Source organism: Equus caballus, chromosome 23 (genome assembly GCF_041296265.1).
Source record: "Equus caballus isolate H_3958 breed thoroughbred chromosome 23, TB-T2T, whole genome shotgun sequence".
NCBI lineage: Eukaryota > Metazoa > Chordata > Mammalia > Perissodactyla > Equidae > Equus > Equus caballus.
In genome coordinates, this window is record NC_091706.1 from 18343969 (window position 1) to 18361930 (window position 17962).

The following is a 17962-nucleotide window of genomic DNA, read 5'->3' on the forward strand; positions in this document are numbered from 1 at the left end:
TCCTCCTCTTTTTGCTGAGGAAGATTGGCCCTGAGCTAACATCCGTGCCCATCTTCCTCTGTTTTATATACGGGATGCCTACCACAGCATGGCTTGCCAAGCAATGCCATGTCTGCACCCGGGATCCGAACCAGCGAACCCCGGGCCACCCAAGCGGAACATGTGAACTTAACCACTGCGCCTTGGGGCCGGCCCCAAAATGGAAATTTTAAAGTGAAAAACATGGCTCTCCTCAGATTTGGTTCTAAACGTAGCAGTTTAGAGCTTAAATTTACCTTTTAATTATTAACACAAACTAGTATACAAGGAAATATAAGTAGGAAAAATGATTTAAATTTCAATTTAAATCTTTGAAAACTACAACAAATCTTCCAAAAATGTCACTGCATGATCAATCAGCCAATAAGGATTTAGAGAGAACCTTCTATGCACTTTGCCTGTAGGGTTTTAAAGAAGCAGCATAAATATGATTTTTGTCCTCAAAGAATCACAACTGCAGGTGGAGAAGGAGACTAAGACATATAAAGTATGGGAAATAGAATAAGACATTAAAAGTGCTCCAAAAATTGTGGGGACAAAAGATAAACAACAAATAGAATTCAGAGAAGCATACGGAAAAGAAACTAATTTAAGTTGGTCCTTAAATGACAGATATAATTTGGATATGTAGAAAAAGGAACAGAAAAATTTCAGGAGGAAAGAGTCACGTGAACAAAGGTATAACAAGAATAAGTATACTATGGGATACCAAGGAAAGGGATACCTAATAAAAGGTGAATTCTACAGAATATGAGAGATACAGAAAAAATACAGGCTTTGGGAGATCACACAGGTGGATAATTTATATTCTATTCCACCCATGCTAGCTGTGACTCTGGGCAAGTTCTATATCGTCTATGAATCTCGGTTTCTTCATACATAAAAAGGAAATAGAAATATCAACCTTGCAGGGTAGTTTTGACGACTTAAAGCTATAATATATGTAAAGTATCTAGCGTAGTGCTTGCCTGGTACAAGAGTTACACGCAGTAAATCAGAATCCCCATCCTCTATGTTGGAGAATAATAGAAAATAAGATTATTCCGGTAGGGTAGAATTAGCTTCCAGACACTCCCTAAAAATTAGGGATTCAGGGTAGATGAAAGAGGAATGCTGATAAAAATAATATTAAAGAAATAAACTGGAATATTCCAAGAATGCGAACTTAGAATCAATGTGTCTGGCTAAACCACTGTAATCTCAACATATAGGAACCGTGACCAGAATATAGCAGTGCAGAAAATAAAGAAAGCTAGATCTTAGAAAAGACCAACCAAGTTTTGGAACACTGAATATGAGGTATCAAAGAAGAATTAATCAAAGATAAGATTTTTTGACCCTAGATAACAGGGAGAATGGTAGCACAAGACTAAAACATCAGGAAAGAGAAAGAAAACATGTAAAGAATTCCAAATTCTTTAAACATATCTCAATTAGAGAATGAATTAATTATAAGACTGCTGTAATTATAGTCATCAATCTAAATAATCAGTACATGTATAGCTAGAAGACGGAAGAAAAAAAGAAAGGCTGGGCCTAAAAGACAGGCACCAGGCAAGAAAATGTAAATAAAAACCAGGATTTTTTTTTAAAAACCTTATATTTAAGTTAGCAAACTGAGAATTCCTCATCATTTTCTTTGTACATATGGGAGAAGGAGGAAAAGAAGAAACAGGAAACAGTAGACATTAAAATGCCTAGACGATTGAAGAAGATACTTACATGTGCCCAAGATGGAGTACTTCAGATCCCCTTCCTCTTGGCTTCCTTCATTGCCTCCTACTTCCCATCTAGTAGTAAAACATTTTTTTTCTATTTAACAAACCTATAGCTCAAGGGTTTATGATCAGTTAAAGAATAGGAAGAACCAACGAAAAATGGGAAAGATAGTAAATATTTTGGAACTAGATTTAAAATTTACCCATTTTAAATCCAAGCAAAACAAACTCCAAATGAAGAGCTAATCTTCATTTCTCATAGGCATCATGGGAACAGGGTTATTGGGGTTTTTTTCCCTTCTTTTTTTTTAAGATTGGCCCTGAGCTAACATCTGTTGCCAATCTTCCTCTTTTTTGTTTTTTCCTCTCCAAAGCCCCCCAGTACATAGCTGTATATTCTAGTTATAGGTTCTTCTAGTTCTTCTATTGGGACGCTGCCTCAGCATGGCTTGATGAGCGGTGCTAAGTCCGTGCCCAGAATCCCAACCGGCAAACCCTAGGCCGCTGATGCAGAGCACATGACCTTAACCACTCGGCCACGGCCACGGGGGGTGGCCTAGAACAGGGTTATTGTAAAACAACACAGAAAATCATTCTGAAGACATCTAACACTTGCAGCCAACTGTTTAGCCACAGTAGCAGTAGTGCCCTGTGGTCCTCTAACTTAGTGATTTTCAAAGTGTGGACCACATGTCTTTCACTAATTTGGAAAGTAGAATTATTTTCCAGAAGTCTTCTAATAGTCTTATTGAACATCATGATTTTAAAGGCTGTCAGTGTTCTACAAAAACTGTCTCTATGTGCTCATACTAATTATCAAGTTCAGTTCATTTCAGCTAATGTATCTTCATGTCTTTTGAGTGTTGTTTACATTTATTGTCTGCATTTTTGTTGTATGCTTTATCATATCTCCAGTAATAAAAATGGTTCAATGATTCACTGAAGGATTAAAAGTAATGTAAACAGAATTGTAAATAATGCAACTTACAAAAACACCATAAATTTAAAAATCAACAGGATTCTAATACAGTGAATATAGAACATAAATCTGTATGTGTCAGGACAAGAGTGATATCACTGAAAAGGAAATTTCTAAATAGAAAATTAAGATAGTAAATATTTGAAATTTTGATTTATTGAGTCATCAATCTGTTCCTAGCTTCCTGGTATGAAACATGTCAGTTTTTCTTTCACTTTCAAAGCACAATGACCTGTATGAGTCTTTCCAGAACAAGTACCAAGTAATGTTTTCCAGAACAAAAGTGATGCATTTTATTGCTAAAGAAAGAGCAAAAGAACGCAGAGGATTTATTCCAATTTGCACTCCTTATAGGGAAACCAGGTGCAAGTCAAACTATTGCCAAGGGACTTATTATACCAGCCATACAGTTTATGACAAATATCATGCTCACAAGCAAACAAAAAAGAGAGCAAGCTACTGGTAAATACTTTTATCTGATGGATTGAAGGATACAGTGTGGTATAGTACACATCCTAGAAGATATTTTACTTTAGAGTTGCACAAAACCAGTGATGAATGGAGTCTGAATCAATAAGAAGAAATACACAATAGAATTTGATCTGTTTATCACTGACAGCCCATGAGAAGAGACTTTTCTATTCAGTTAATTATTTTTGAGCCATGATGCAGCCTGAAAAAAGGGTACACCAGAATCAATAATGACAATGTGTCATGAATACAAGACGTTGTTCATGGACAACATCTACACAGAGATTTATTCCCAGGCAACAGGTGTTGGTGAACAATATGTCTCTTTATCTTGATTCAATATTAAAAGAAATAGTAAAAATTATGGTACAATTAAATCAAAGCCATGGCCTAGTCATCTTTTTTTAAATAGCTTTACTGAGATATAATTCATATATTTCATATATCACATCTCACAACAAAATTCACCCATTTCAAGTGTAAAATATATATCTTCTTTTGATGTATACCTCTCTGCAAAGAAATAGGGAATATAAGATAAGACTATCTTTCCACACTGAAGTATGCTGGGATAGATAAAAGTTTACGAAATGGAAAATGATATAAAAACATTTCTTTTCTTCTAAAATAGGAAATATTTTAAATATACAAGAAATAAATGCCATATATTCACTGCCCACCTGTAAAAGATTCAACATTTCCCTATATTTCCTCTATTTTTAGAACTAAATAAGACATTACACATGACACTGAAGTCCCATTCTAATCTTTTTTTCCTTTCTCCCTCCCACAGCAACCACTATTCTGAAGCTGGAAGTTGGAGTGTGTCATCCCATGCTTGTTTTGTACTTTTACTACATACATGTATCTCATTGTGTGAATCTGCATTTTCCTACTACTAGAGAGTTTGAACATCTTTTCAGATATTTATTGACCATTAAAGCTTCTCTTCTGTCCACTGTTATCATTAGAGTTGTCTCTTGTTAGAGTCTTTAATATATTCTGGATATAAATCGGTTGTTGATCATACGTGTTGCAAATATCTCGTCCCTATCCATGGTTTGTCTTTACCTTGGTTTATGGTGTCTTCAGTCATTCAGAAGTCTCAAAGACATCTGAAAGACCTCAGACATGAAAGTCAAGCCTTGGTTAGGCAGGGTCTTATCCCATATTATAGAAATTTGCTCCAAGGTCACAAAGCTCTGTCCAATGAATGGACAACTGGCTCTAAAATCCTGAAGAAAGCTCTTTGTTACAGGGCCAATCATCTGTAGGGTGCTCAAAACTGTCTGAGAATCTGAGAATTAGTACATAGTTGTCAACACATAGTCTAATTTATGCCAGTATTTTAAAACATTTAAGACACTAATATGCAATAAAGATCATTTCTACAATTTCCAGAAGCTTTGGTAGAATACCTCAGCAAAATATACAATATCTTGAAAAGGCTGAATCTATCCTTTCAGGGTTAATGTATCACAATTTTTAATGTTAGAGAAAAGACTAGAATTAAGATCAAAATGTAGGCGCTGGCCCAGTGGCACAGCAGTTAAGTGCGCACGTTCCGCTTCGGGCAGCCCTGGGTTCGCCAGTTCGGATCCTGGGTGCAGACAAGGCACCGCTTGGCAAGCCATGCTGTGGTAGGCATCCCACATATAAAGTAGAGGAAGATGGGCACGGATGTTAGCTCAGGGCCAATCTTCCTCAGCAAAAAGAGGAGGATTGGCAGCAGATGTTAGCTCACGGCTGATCTTCCTCAAAAAAAAAAAAAAAGATCAAAATGTAGTTTAGTTTGTCCCATTTGGTCTTTGTCTTTTAATGAGTAATTCCAACTATTTATATTTACTTATATAACAAAGTATTTGTCTGTTATCCTTTTTTATATTTCATTTCAAAGGCTTCCTTACAATTTCCTTTGCTTTATAACTTGCCAGACTATGTTTTCATTTTATTTTCTTCAAGTGATTTAAAACTTACAGAATGAAAGGAATTAGTTCTCTTTAAATTTAAAAAAACACACATTTGGAACTATTTTTTGTTATCACTGTGAAAAAATCTGAAACACCTACTGACTTCTCTGACCTGTTTCCTTCCTAATTTTTTAAATTCATAAATAGGGATTTCATTTTAGGCAAATTCTTCAAGTGAGTTATGTTCTCTTTAATAACCACATTTACAATCACTACTTAGAGTTAATTCTGTATTGAACTAGCTTCAATTCTCACCACCAGTGCTTTCCAATTATTGTGCTATTTAGATTTGCCTTTTAATTGGCAGTAGTACATCTCAGAAAAATTTGCAGAAAAGATAATGGTGGTATGCTTTCTCAGCCCTTCATGTCTGAGAATGTATTTCTTTAGCATTCACACAAATGACATCTTGGCTAGATATGGAATTGTTGGTCTTAACATTTCAATCCTGTCCTTTAAAGTAGCCAGCCTGATTTTTTCATCCTTAGGTAACCTGTTTTCTCTCATGCATCTATTTATACTATTATTTCCTTGCTTCTCATTCTTAAAATTAAAATCTTTTAAAAAGACTTTTTAAAAGTCTTCAAAACAAGTCTTTAAAAAAGGCTTCAGTTCTTTCAAGCTCAGATTCAAGTCTTTAGCTTACGAAAATTTCTATCAACATTATCTTTAATGACTGCCTCTGTTCTATCTGTTTCAGGGACACTAATTATGCCTCTATTGGATTTCACTTCTGTGCTCCAATCTATCATGTCCATTTTACTGGCAAAACTTATCTCACATTTTTCTTCACACAATTGACTCAATTTTCTTCAAGGTATACTCTGTTCTTTAGTCCTTCTAATGAAGTTTTTGATTCTGATAATATTTTATTTCCCCAATTTCTTATTTCTCCCATCTCCCTTTCGATTTCTCTTAACCACTTTTTCATCTCAGTATATTATCTCACTTTGTTAGATAATATTACTATCCTCTTGACTTTTACAAAATGTTCTGGCCCCTTGGTTTTTATTAAAGCAAAAAATAGGTCCTGTCTAAAATCAACTTCTGTTCCCTGTAGCAAATCTTTTTCAAAGTATGCTTTCACTTCGGACACTAAATACAGTGTTCTTTTCCTTTTATGTAGCAGAAACTTGTCTTCAGTTGACATGAGATCAACTAAGATCCATGTTTGCTCATAAGTAGGCGGAGTGGATGATTCTTTACTGGATGGTTGCTGTATAATGCTAGCTCTCAGATTTCATGCTGAGGCCTAGCTGATGTAAATTTACATTATCACTTTGGTGATTTAGGAGTAGGGAACTTTATCTTAGCATAATTTATCTTTTGTGTTTAAAATAAGCAGCTACATAACAGGCAAGATTTCTATATCCAGCTTTTTGACTGGCTCCGACTTCAATACATGGAGTTTCTCATAGTGTTGTTTCCCTACTATGTGAGGAAGAACACTCACCACACTGTATGCTTTCTGCCTAGTATAGTTACGGCCTGGTCCCTACTTTGAAAATCTATTATTCCATACCGTAAAATAGATTCCAGGTGGTATACTATCCATCTGTTCCAAGGTTTGCCCTTATCTCCTCTTCACTCGTCAGTGTAATTATCCCAGGATCTACTCTACTAGCCACGACCTTAACTATTTTCCTATAAAAGAGACTTCCAAATAAGGTACCAGGTTTTCCTAAGTGACCTGTCAACAGGATATCCAGCAGAAAGTTCATGAGCCTTAGATGACATTCTTATATAGGGTCAGGGCCAAGTCAACTATTTCCTTTTCATAATTACCTGGTCATTTTGGCAGCAATCACGGGGGCCAGAAGAAGGGCAATCAAATATCTGTGCTCAAGTTCCCATATTACACAGAATTCATTTTGGTGCAAATTTGAGTAGTTTTCCTTCATTAATTTTCCAGTGCCCCTTGGGCCACCAGGAGAAATTCTCTCTGGTGAAGACACTGGTAAATTCTATTACTGTCTAAACTAACAGATCATTACATTTATACTAGTAAACCGGAAGAATGTGTCATAATGAATGCTGTAGGTGGAAAAGAAAAATCAAATAACTCCCCCCCAGAATAATACAAGATGATTTATCCAGTATATCAGTGCCTGGAAATATCTTTTGAACAGCATTTGTGCACAGCTCTAGTGTCATAACTGACAATCATGATGAGACCGAGGCACTACAAAATCCCAAAGAAAATGTTATAATTAACATAGTTTATGTTAAGAGCATAGTTTAGTATTATCTAGTTCTCCTAAAACTGGTTACCCAAACATGACAGCTATAACCACTCCATTAAGGCAAACATCTGCTAGAACAATACCTATTCCCAATAGATCAAATGACAGCTTACTAGATAAGCAAATAAATAACTATTCATTTCCCATACATTCAGCATCTCCTAGAGTACATTCCAGTCTTTGTGTTACTTTCCTGGAGAGCACACACACACACACACACAAGAAGAAAATGACTCATCTTAATAAATTACCTATTTAATTTGGTTATTTAATGTTTATTTATAGGGGCACGGAAGAACAAACTATCATGTAAATAGGTTAAAGAAACAAACAAATGTCATAAACTATTTTACATCAAAGTTGAAAAGGCAGTTTCCCCTCAAAGTCTTTCTTTTTTAAACAAAACTGTCACTGGGTATTTTTAACAAGAGATCTCCGGCCCTAAAAATGTGATTTTCTTAATTGAAATAATTTAATCCTGTTGTTCTACCTTACTTATCTCTCCTTCATTTGTAAAAAGGCAGACAAATTAAAAACTCACAAAATAACTTCTTTGAATTGCCAAAACTAACAAAAATAATAAATGTCTCAATCTGCTTTTCTAGTAGGAAAAAAAAAGACCTCTTGTTAAAACCAGCAAATACATGTGAATTAATCCAACCACGATGCTCCTTAGAAGAGTGGTGTCCTGGATTCAGATGTACTGCCATCTTAAAAATGCATAAATTCATTGGAAAAAAAGCAAAATAATGTGATTTACTTAGATGTACCTGCTCATCTCTTTGTCTCCACTCTTGCCAGTTTTCTTCTCGTGAATCCTTCTGTACTGGGTTTGGTAATGAAAGCTCATGTTGAGCATTACAAATGGCATGGGAGGATTTCTGAGGAATTTTCTTAAAAGCAAGATTCCTGAGCTATGAAATAAACAAAAAATATATTAAATTCAGTTTACCAATCCTGGGATACTAATGATTTTTTGGGAAGAAATCAATAATATTTTTATACTTCTAAATACTACTCCAAATATTCATTATGCTAACTCACAAAGCCACTATTTGTGTTTTTTGTAATTTTTGTAAAATATTAATTTTACCAGCATTTGACATAATGTTGTTGGATTTCTAGTTGGTGGATTTCTGGATGAAATGATTAAAAAGTGAAAATGGATTATACTCTATTATCCCACCATTTTAATGATTCTGCTTTACTAAAGGGAAGCAGTTTATAGGAATAAAAAAACAGGATAACAAGAAGTGTGCTTTTAAAATGCAAACCAATAGGGTTCAAAAAGATTAAAGTTTAACAGCTTACAAATTTAAAAGTTTAAATAGCAAGAGAAGATAGCTTAAGCAACCCTAGCAACTACTTTGCTAGTCCTGAAAAATACAGGGCCTAGTCCACAAAGTAATATAATGAACTAAAACTGTACTGGCCAAGCCACTCCCAACAAATCTGAGACTCTGTAGTCGAAACAAAGGAGAAAAATATTGAGAGGCTGTAATGGATTGAATTGCATTCCCCCAAAAGATATGTTGTAGGCCTACAACCTTTGATGTCTGTGAATGTGACCTTCTTTGGAAATAAGGTCTTTGCAGATGTAGTCAAGTTAAGATAAGGTCATACTGAATTACGGTGGACCCTAATCCAATATGACTGGTATCCTTATAAGAAGAGCTGAAGACAAAGATACACAAAGAGAACGCATATAACAACAGACACAAAGATTGGAGTGATGCAGCCACAAGCCAAGGAATGCCAAGGACTGATGGCCACACAAGTATGAAGCAGCAAGGAAGGATTCTACTGGGAGTCTCAGAGAGAGCATGGCCCTTGCTGACACCTTGGTTTGGACTTCGAGCCTCTAGAACTGTTAGAGAATAAATTTCTGTTGTATAAGCTACCTAGTTTGTGATACTTTGTTACGGTAGCCCTTGGAAACTAATAAAGAGGCTTTAAGTCACGGATCAACAATTTTAATTGATAATCAATAGATTGTTCTGTAAAAGGGAGTGATGGGATACAAACACCACTTTAAGTAGCTGGTTTCTGCTGTGGATGAACACAGAGGAGGAGAGAAAGCACTAGCAGGCAGACTGTTGCTCTACTTTACAGAAAGTAAAGACCAATAGAACTATAGCTATGGAAGCAGAAAGGGAAGAAGATCCTCAGGCTCGTTCTCAGTTACATGTTTTCTTATTGTCTAATGGTAACTCCACTATTACGTTATTTTCTGTTCCCCAACATCATCTTTAATTCCAAAAAGAAAACTGTGGGCAATCAAAAGTTCTGAAAGATTGGACTTCTGAAAGGTTACATGGTGGGGAAAATGTCTTTTCTTTTAAAATTACTCTGTGTAGCAGCATTTTAAAGAGATATTTTGAAAGCAATGGTGATAGAAACATAACAAATAAATAACTTAAAAGGGCTTTTTCTAAGTCTTGAGAAATAAAATGAATATAAGCAGAAAAAAGCACTTTTACTACTTCTCTCATTAAACCATACTGAGAAAGATCCTTATATACCTGACTGATTCTTCTATTAAAAGACAAACACAGGCTAGAGTTGTTTTTCAGCATTTCTTTGAAAAACAAACGGACACATCAAGCGTTGGTCATGTAATTCATGCTAAGAATGTCCAGGGGAGAAGCGCCTGCCACACACTTATTACCCTTAAGAAAGAGATGACCAGCAAAATGCATAAAAATGTATGTTCAAGGCTAAACATAGGATCACTGTCTATAACAGTAAAAAAAAAAAATAGGGAAACAAGCTAAATGTTTATCACAAGGGTTCAATTAAGTAAAGTATGATACAGCCATACAATTAAATAACGTGGAGTCATTTAAAATAATGTAGATCTTTATTTATTCATATGGAAAACTGCTCATGGCTAATTTTTTTTAAAAGCCAATTATAAAAGTCTATTATATAATATCATTTTTAAGTAAAATATGAATATATAGATATATGTGTATATACATATCTATATTCATACAACCTTATATGCATGTACAGAAAACACATACCAAAATATTAACTGGTTATATCTCCAGTCATATTTACAAATGACCTTTGTTTCCTTTTAAGACATCCTTGTTTTTCAGAAACTTTTGGGAACGAGCATGTAAGCTTCCATAGACAGAAAAAAATAAAGGCATTTAAAAAATGTTCATGACATTTGACTTTAAATACACACAAATTTACATCCATTCATTCAAATCATATTCACCAAGTACCTATGGCCCAGGTACTATGGACACATGGATCAACAATGTCCTCATGATGCTTATAGCCTACTGGGAAAGCAGACACAATATTTATAATTGTTACCTCATTTGCTTCACTCTGTTGCTGTTCCTTCTTTTTTCTTCTTTTCTCTCTCTTTTTCTCATTTGTAGTTGACTTGCTTGTTTGAGACTTTCCAGTATTCCGACCTTTGCCTTTTCCAGGCTCAGAATCAGAACCACTGCCACTATCCACTTGTAACAGGGCAAAACGGGAAGCAGTAGTAGGAACAGAATTAAGTACTGCTGAGGCCATTGTAATGATTTTTCTCTTAAAATACTTCTGTCAAGAATAATTCCTGTGGGGACGGAGAAGAGGAGGCAGATGAGTAACATGCTCAGTAGAATTTGTTCTAGATTCTTGAACAACAATTATGTGTGTGTATATACACATACACATACATTTCTCCTCACACTGAATTTAGTAAAATTTGAATTCATACTCACAGTCCTATTGGCAACAACATAATTTTTTAACTTAAGCAAACAACACACAATTGTATAATATAAAATAGAAAAATGATATATTGAGATTTCATGGAGAACTACTGCAAGACTACCACCAATATATTATGTTCATTTTTCCATTTATGGTTTTCAAAACTTCCTCATTTTCCTCTCTCTTTTAAATGTACTGCCGTAATATATACATATTTATGGAAAACATCCTAAATCAACATGGTTTACAATAGAAAAGTAGGAATATCATTTTTCACTGCACACTGAGATCCTAAGACCAACTGCACGTTTATCCCCAACTTACAAGACAGGGAAAAAAGGAGTAGAAAAAGGAGAACACTCTTATAGTATACAAAATGCTGCCTTAAGTTTGATTGTACAGACTGCTACTAAGTTCCAGAAGTGACGGCAAAATAGAGAACTTAAATTACCTCAACCAAAGGAAACTTTTCAAAATCACCTTCCATATTATCTTTAGTTCACTCGTCTCAGTGCATGCTTCTTCTTTCAGCTTTTTAAGTACCTTTTAGGGGACGGCCCCATGGCCGAACGGTTAAGTTCGCGGGCTCCACTGTGGCGGCCCAGGGTTTCGCCGGTTCGGATCCTGGGCGTGGACATGGCACTGCTCGTCAGGCCACATTGAGGCAGCGGCCTACATGCCACAACTAGAAGGACCCATAACTAAAATATACAACTATGTACCGGGGGCTTTGGGGAGAAAAAGGAAAAATAAAATCTTTAAAAAAAAAAAAAAAAGAACCTTTTAGACTTAGACAGGATATTAAAGGTTCTCTAGTAATATCTAACCCAAATCATTCAGTTTTAAAGATGAGGCAACTGGTGCTTAGACTGGTTAAGTGACTTGCCTAACATCACTCTCCAAGTGGCAAAATCAGGACCTAAATAAACCTAGATTTGCTGAGCCTTACTCTGCAAGTTCAAAGTAAGAAGCCTTGTAACTACTAGAAGACTAAGCACTCTTTCAATTCAAAAAGAAACAGATTTTAATAGACTGTGAAACTCAGAAATTTGTTTATTTTTATTTTGAAATGTATCAGGTACAAAACAACTGAAGAAAGGATTAAGTTAAAAACATAACTGTACATTCCAAGTATCCAGCACTAAGATTAACGGACCGTTAACTCGTCCCCTGCTTCTCCCCAGTAGCATCCCCCAAAGTCCCCTGCCCAGAGTCAACGATTAGCCTGATTTTGGGGTTACTTATTCCTTTGTTTTTCTTGTAGTTTTATCACGTCTGTCTTGAGTCACAGTGCTCATATCTGAACTAGCTACTGTCGTTTCCACAATACCCAACTGTTTACATAGGTCTACCCTATTCAGTGTGTGAGGAGACTATGCAAGAGTGAATACTAGGAGGTGAGGATCATTGTGGTCCATTTTGAAAGCTAACCACACAACATAGTTTGTATGTTTTCAGGAGAGAACAAAAATGAGAAGCATGTGTTCAATCTTCCATCTTAAGCTGAGAATCCAAAAAATTATTTGGACATCTTTCAATTTTTTTGTTAAACAATGAAGAAAAACTAAAATGAGAGCTGATATTTGTAGATGTATAGTAGTTATAAAGTCAAGGTATTTTTATTATACTACCATGTTAAGACCTATTGTTCCTATGCTCAGATATACGCAAATCAAGATAAAATACCATGACATACACAGACGACATCACCCTGAAAAATTATGAGATATTTTTAGGCTTAAATCTTTCCTGCAAGCATGAGCTTTTTAAGTTATTACAAGGGAGAAACTATTACACAATGAAAAAGAAATTCCAGACTCAAAACTATTATGAAAACATTAATTCTGCTTCAACTTCAACATGCCATGTTAAAAGCCTGTAAGTTTTAGTTGCTTTGAGCACTTTAGGTACAATAATTCTACACAGCTGTTCAGCAACCATTATTGTATTTAATTTTAACTGCTGGGACTATAAATTGCATGTGGTAGCTGTTCACAAATATTCACTGCCCCGTCCTGAAGGAGAATTATGTATCACTCTCCTGCTGAATGCAGGCATGACCACGTGACTTGCTTTGGCTAGTGAAACACAAGCTTTAAAAAGCTTTAAAAGCCAGAACATGGTTTATCACGTTCTCTTTTCCCTGTTTCTGTGATTATAGAAGCACACATTAAGATAGTCTCCATCAATCAGGTCTGATGGAGTCTGAAACTAACATGAACAAAGTCTCCTTACTAGCCTGCAACGGATATGTAGCTTGAGCAAGAAAGCAACTTTGCTGCTTTAAGCTGCCAAGATTTTCAGACTGTTATTGCAGTATAACCTAAGCTTATCATGACTGATATCTTATGCAGATAAATTTCTTTTCTATTCTAGGACTGATATCAAAGCTGTGAATTTCATATTTGGATTGCTCTGCATGAGTGAAATGTTCACAAATGTCTATGCTAAAACATATCTCCAAAGCTCATAGAATCTTTCTTTGTATAGCGCAAAGCTTCCTTACCATTGTATCCTCAGATAAAGTTTCCCTTAGTTCTTGGAGCAACCAAGAAAGCCCTGAAGAATTTAGAGACTGGGTCAGTCACAACCAGATGAAAGCAGCCTCATCTGGTGCTCCCCAGAGGACAAATCCTGTACATGCTGCTGTGCAGTTATTTGTCAGCTGTGACAAGGGAAGTCTCAAGCCCCTGGAAATATACTTCATCATATAGCTGCAGAATGCACTGCTGCCCATCACCGTAGGTAGGCCTGTGGAGCTGCTAAAAGAGTTTATGTTCTACGTGCCCAAAACACAAGGCACGCAGTAGGAGGAGCAGTGGCTGCTCCTGAAATCTCTATATTCCCCCATTTGCCAATGACCTGCCTTTTTAATGGCCTAAAAATCTAGCTGCAAGGTGACTGCTCAAACAACGCATATGCTTTCTGCAAATTAGAGCCTCATCATTAAAAATGAACTCTTTTCATTTTATCACAAGAAGTTTCATATTACGTTTTTGACAAGAAAAGCTTTTAGATTCTTTAAAAATAATTTCAACTGTTATAAATTATTGAACAGTTATACAACAAAAATGGTTGGTTTGTTTTTATTACCTACTCATCCAAACAAAATTTCAGTGGAGATTCAATTGAACAAAGCATCATTTAAAAGTCTGGATCAGGAACTGTATATTCTTACTTCATGGATAAACCTATTATTTAAAAATTTATGTTCATGGAAGCAAGCACAATTTTCTCATTAGAAACCCTGAAAAGATTCTGAAGTTTTATACAAATTCAACATTTAGTATCTTTCCTAATACTTTATATTTCATTTTGCCTGTCCTAATCATATACTGTAAAAAGAAAAAAAAGAGGTAACACATTTTTTTCCACCCAGCTTTACACAGACACTGTAGATCTCCTCCCAGTTTGGGGACAATGAGATGATGCCTCTGGTCCTTTATGCTAGTAATGCAGAAGAAAAATGACAGAGAGAAACTGTCAAAGACTATGTTGCCTGTTTTTAAGAGAACATTACCTTCATTAACAAATTTTTCAGAATTTGCACAAATCCAGGAATTCACATTAACTTTTTTTTTAAACCTTGAGGAGAAAAAGGGATAAATAGGTAGACCATGAAAACATCAGGCTTTTTAAATACACTATTTTAGGGCATGGCTAGGGTCAGTATTCCTTCAGTCTGTGTCCTAAACTGCATCTCTATCTACAGTCATATCTAAGAGACATTAGAATAAACAGATTCAAACAGAGCTCTTCTCCCTCTCCCTCCTATTTTCCCTTTCGCTCTCTCTCACGGTCTTTAAAATCTCAGACATTTATATATACACTTAAATGATATGAATATAATTAAGGTATACAATGCAAAAAATAAAGTTTAATAGACATCCACACTAACCTACTCACACTGGTCAGTCTAGGAACATGGTGGCTAGTGCTGAACATTAAACAGACATTTACATATTACTAAAATACTACACAAATTAGGTTTCTAGTCCAGAAATCTAATGATTATTTCATATGTTTCCTCACTTCCCTTTGAGTCTTTTTAAAAATAATTTAAAAGCTAATTTAAGTAGTTGAAGGAAGACAACAGAAAATTCACAAGATAACTTTTTTATGCTTTTGTGAGTGTGTGTGTGAGGAAGATTGGCCCTGAGCAATATCTGTTGCCCATCCTCCTCTTCTCTCACCCCCCAACCAAAGCCCCAGTACCGAGTTGTATATACCAGTTGCAGGTCTTTCTAGTTTTTCTATGTGGGATGCCGCCACAGCGTGGCTTGATGAGCGGTGTGGAGGTCCACACCCAGGATGTGAACCAGCAAACCCCGGGCTGCCAAAGCGGAGCGTGCAAACTTACCCACTCAGCCATAGGGCCAATTCCTCACAAGATAATTTAAAAACAAATGATTCAGGTCAAAATGCACAAGAAACAAATAAGTTCACAAATATAAACATGCAGGCAGCCTACCACATATAAGTGTAATATTTTATAATTTCTTAATGACTACCATTAGTAAAAACTATTAATTCCTCTATACTTGAGATCACAATGTCAAATTATAGTGAAGTCTCCATTTTAGATATACTGAATATGCCAATTATCTGACGTTAAACATTGTATGTTAGGGCTTTCTGTAACAGCTATCCTTCCTTAGATTTGTACTCCAACAAAACAACCTACTCAAAATTTCCGTAATGCATGTTTAGTTTTGTTTGTTCATATCTTTATGCTGCTCCCTTTGTCTAAAATGCCCTCTGTCTCTTCCACTTAAAACTTATATTCATCCCTCAAAATCCCGCCCAGGTGCTAGCATCTCTATGAAACTTTCTCTGACCCGATTCTCAAATTAATCCTTCCTTCCTCTGTTAGATTTCTGTACTTTATATTTACTTTTATTACTGAATGGATTCCATTAAAATTATCTGTTTACTGTTGTGCCTAACCCCATATAATCCCTATTTCAACATCCTGAAAGGCAAGGGCCTCTTCTTTCTATCCCTAACAAATACCACTGGACCTGGCATACAAAAGATAAATTTACCACATTTGTGCTTTTTAAAAAAATATTTACATTCCCCAAGTACACAGTTATCTATGCATTGAAAGATATGCTCTAAAGTAGAATGGACAGGGCCGGCCCGGTGGTGCAGCAGTTAAGTTCGCATGTTCCGCTTCTCGGCAGACCAGGGTTCGCCAGTTCGGATCCCGGGTGCAGACATGGCACCGCTTGGCATGCCATGCTGTGGTAGGCGTCCCACGTATAAAACAGAGGAAGATGGGCACAAATGTTAGCTCAGGGCTAGTCTTCCTCAGCAAAAAGAGGAAGATTGGCAGTAGTTAGCTCAGGGCTGATGTCCCTCAAAAAAAAAAAAGGAGAATGGACAGCAAAAGAAAATGCAAAGTGCACTGTAGCTAATCCCCAATTCCCATAATGCAAACGTGAATTAACAATGATTATCAGCAGTTCAAAGTTGTTTCATTTTAAATGCCATTATACCAAGTGATCAGCACCACAACTAATTTTGTTTAGGAAACATTTGCTTAGAAAACATAATTGGTTTTAAAGTGTTGATTAAAAAGAATTAGGCTACATAAGGTGCTTAAGTAAACAACTGAATAGCCTAAATTGCAAGAGCAGAATTTCTAAATGGCTGGTACTCTTGGTCCTGTCTACCAAGCTTCTGAGGACCACAGCCTCTATTACCTCATCTCTCTGGACTACAGAGTCAAGAAAGACGGTAGCTGAAGCCATACCTCAGTCCTGGGAACCACAAGTAGGGCACTTCAAAACTGATATATGTATAAACTCCTCAGTCAAGAACAATCAAATATATCTCTTTTCATAAAATGAATGACAGTCATCTTCCATTAACACTATCAACCAGTTAGTCTCATCAACAAAGAAAGCAAAACTATGCAGGTGACAATTAGTGTGGCCTCCTTGAAATTTAACTTAGATGTATGTTCTGTTCCATTTTATGTTCTATTCTATTCTATGTTCTGTTCCTCAGATAACACAACTAAACAATATCTTTCACTTTGGCTTCTTATAAACTAAGATTCACAACCAAGAAGTGCCAAGTGCATACCAAAACTTTGCTCCCAACACACTTACTGCAAACGAACCACATCAACCTAATGGATATGCCTCAAATTCCATTGTCTCTTCATAGTTAAATACTGCCTCCCCTCTGCAATCTGCAGTGCCTAATTTCCAAGGGCTGAAAAATCTAAGTGAAACGTATAAGCAGGTGCTGAGTGAGAACCTAATGGATTGTCCCATGAATAAAGCACATTATTTTTGGCCCCCCTCAATGTTCTTTTGGTTTCCTTCTAGGTTCTTGCATTTAGTCCATCAAGCGAAGCCACTGTATTGGTATCTTACAGATACGTTTGTTAAAACCATTAATGACAATTAAGAATATCTCCCATTGATTAGAATTTGACTAATCTCAACTATAGTATTACGAACTTGTTGAGGAAAAAAAAATCCGTATATCCACAGATTAAACATTTTTAATATTTTAATTTGCCATAAAGTTCCACTAATATTCTTATAGCGGCAAGTCAAATTTATTAAACTTATGATTCCGGTTACAATCACAAGCACATTCACTACATACAGAAATAGGCAATACTGAATGGTTAGAAAAAGTTTCACAGGCTCTTCAGTTAAAAAAAGAAAGATATTCCATCAGCGCTCCTAATGAAAGCCGCAGCACCTACTCAGCTGTAAAACCTGGCTGAGGTAAGAACGAAAACGTAAGACACGCCGGAGATAAAGCGCAATTTACTAAGCCACTTTTGTCATTACT

At 35.9% G+C, this 17962-nt stretch overlaps 1 protein-coding gene across 11 annotated transcripts in view; it reads right to left on the reverse strand.

Moving 5' to 3' along the window:
- The window catches only part of GKAP1 (G kinase anchoring protein 1), a 96482-nt gene that overhangs the window by 77317 nt on the left and 1203 nt on the right, over nucleotides 1–17962 (reverse strand). For all 11 annotated transcript variants that reach the window (XM_023627672.2, XM_070248506.1, XM_023627670.2 and 8 more), the window contains 2 exons: nucleotides 10751–11003; nucleotides 8191–8334 (listed from right to left, as the gene is read on the reverse strand). In XM_023627672.2, the coding sequence (XP_023483440.1) occupies nucleotides 8191–8334; nucleotides 10751–10960 (354 nt within the window). In that variant the 5' untranslated portion in view covers nucleotides 10961–11003. The remainder of the gene's footprint in view (nucleotides 1–8190; nucleotides 8335–10750; nucleotides 11004–17962) is intronic.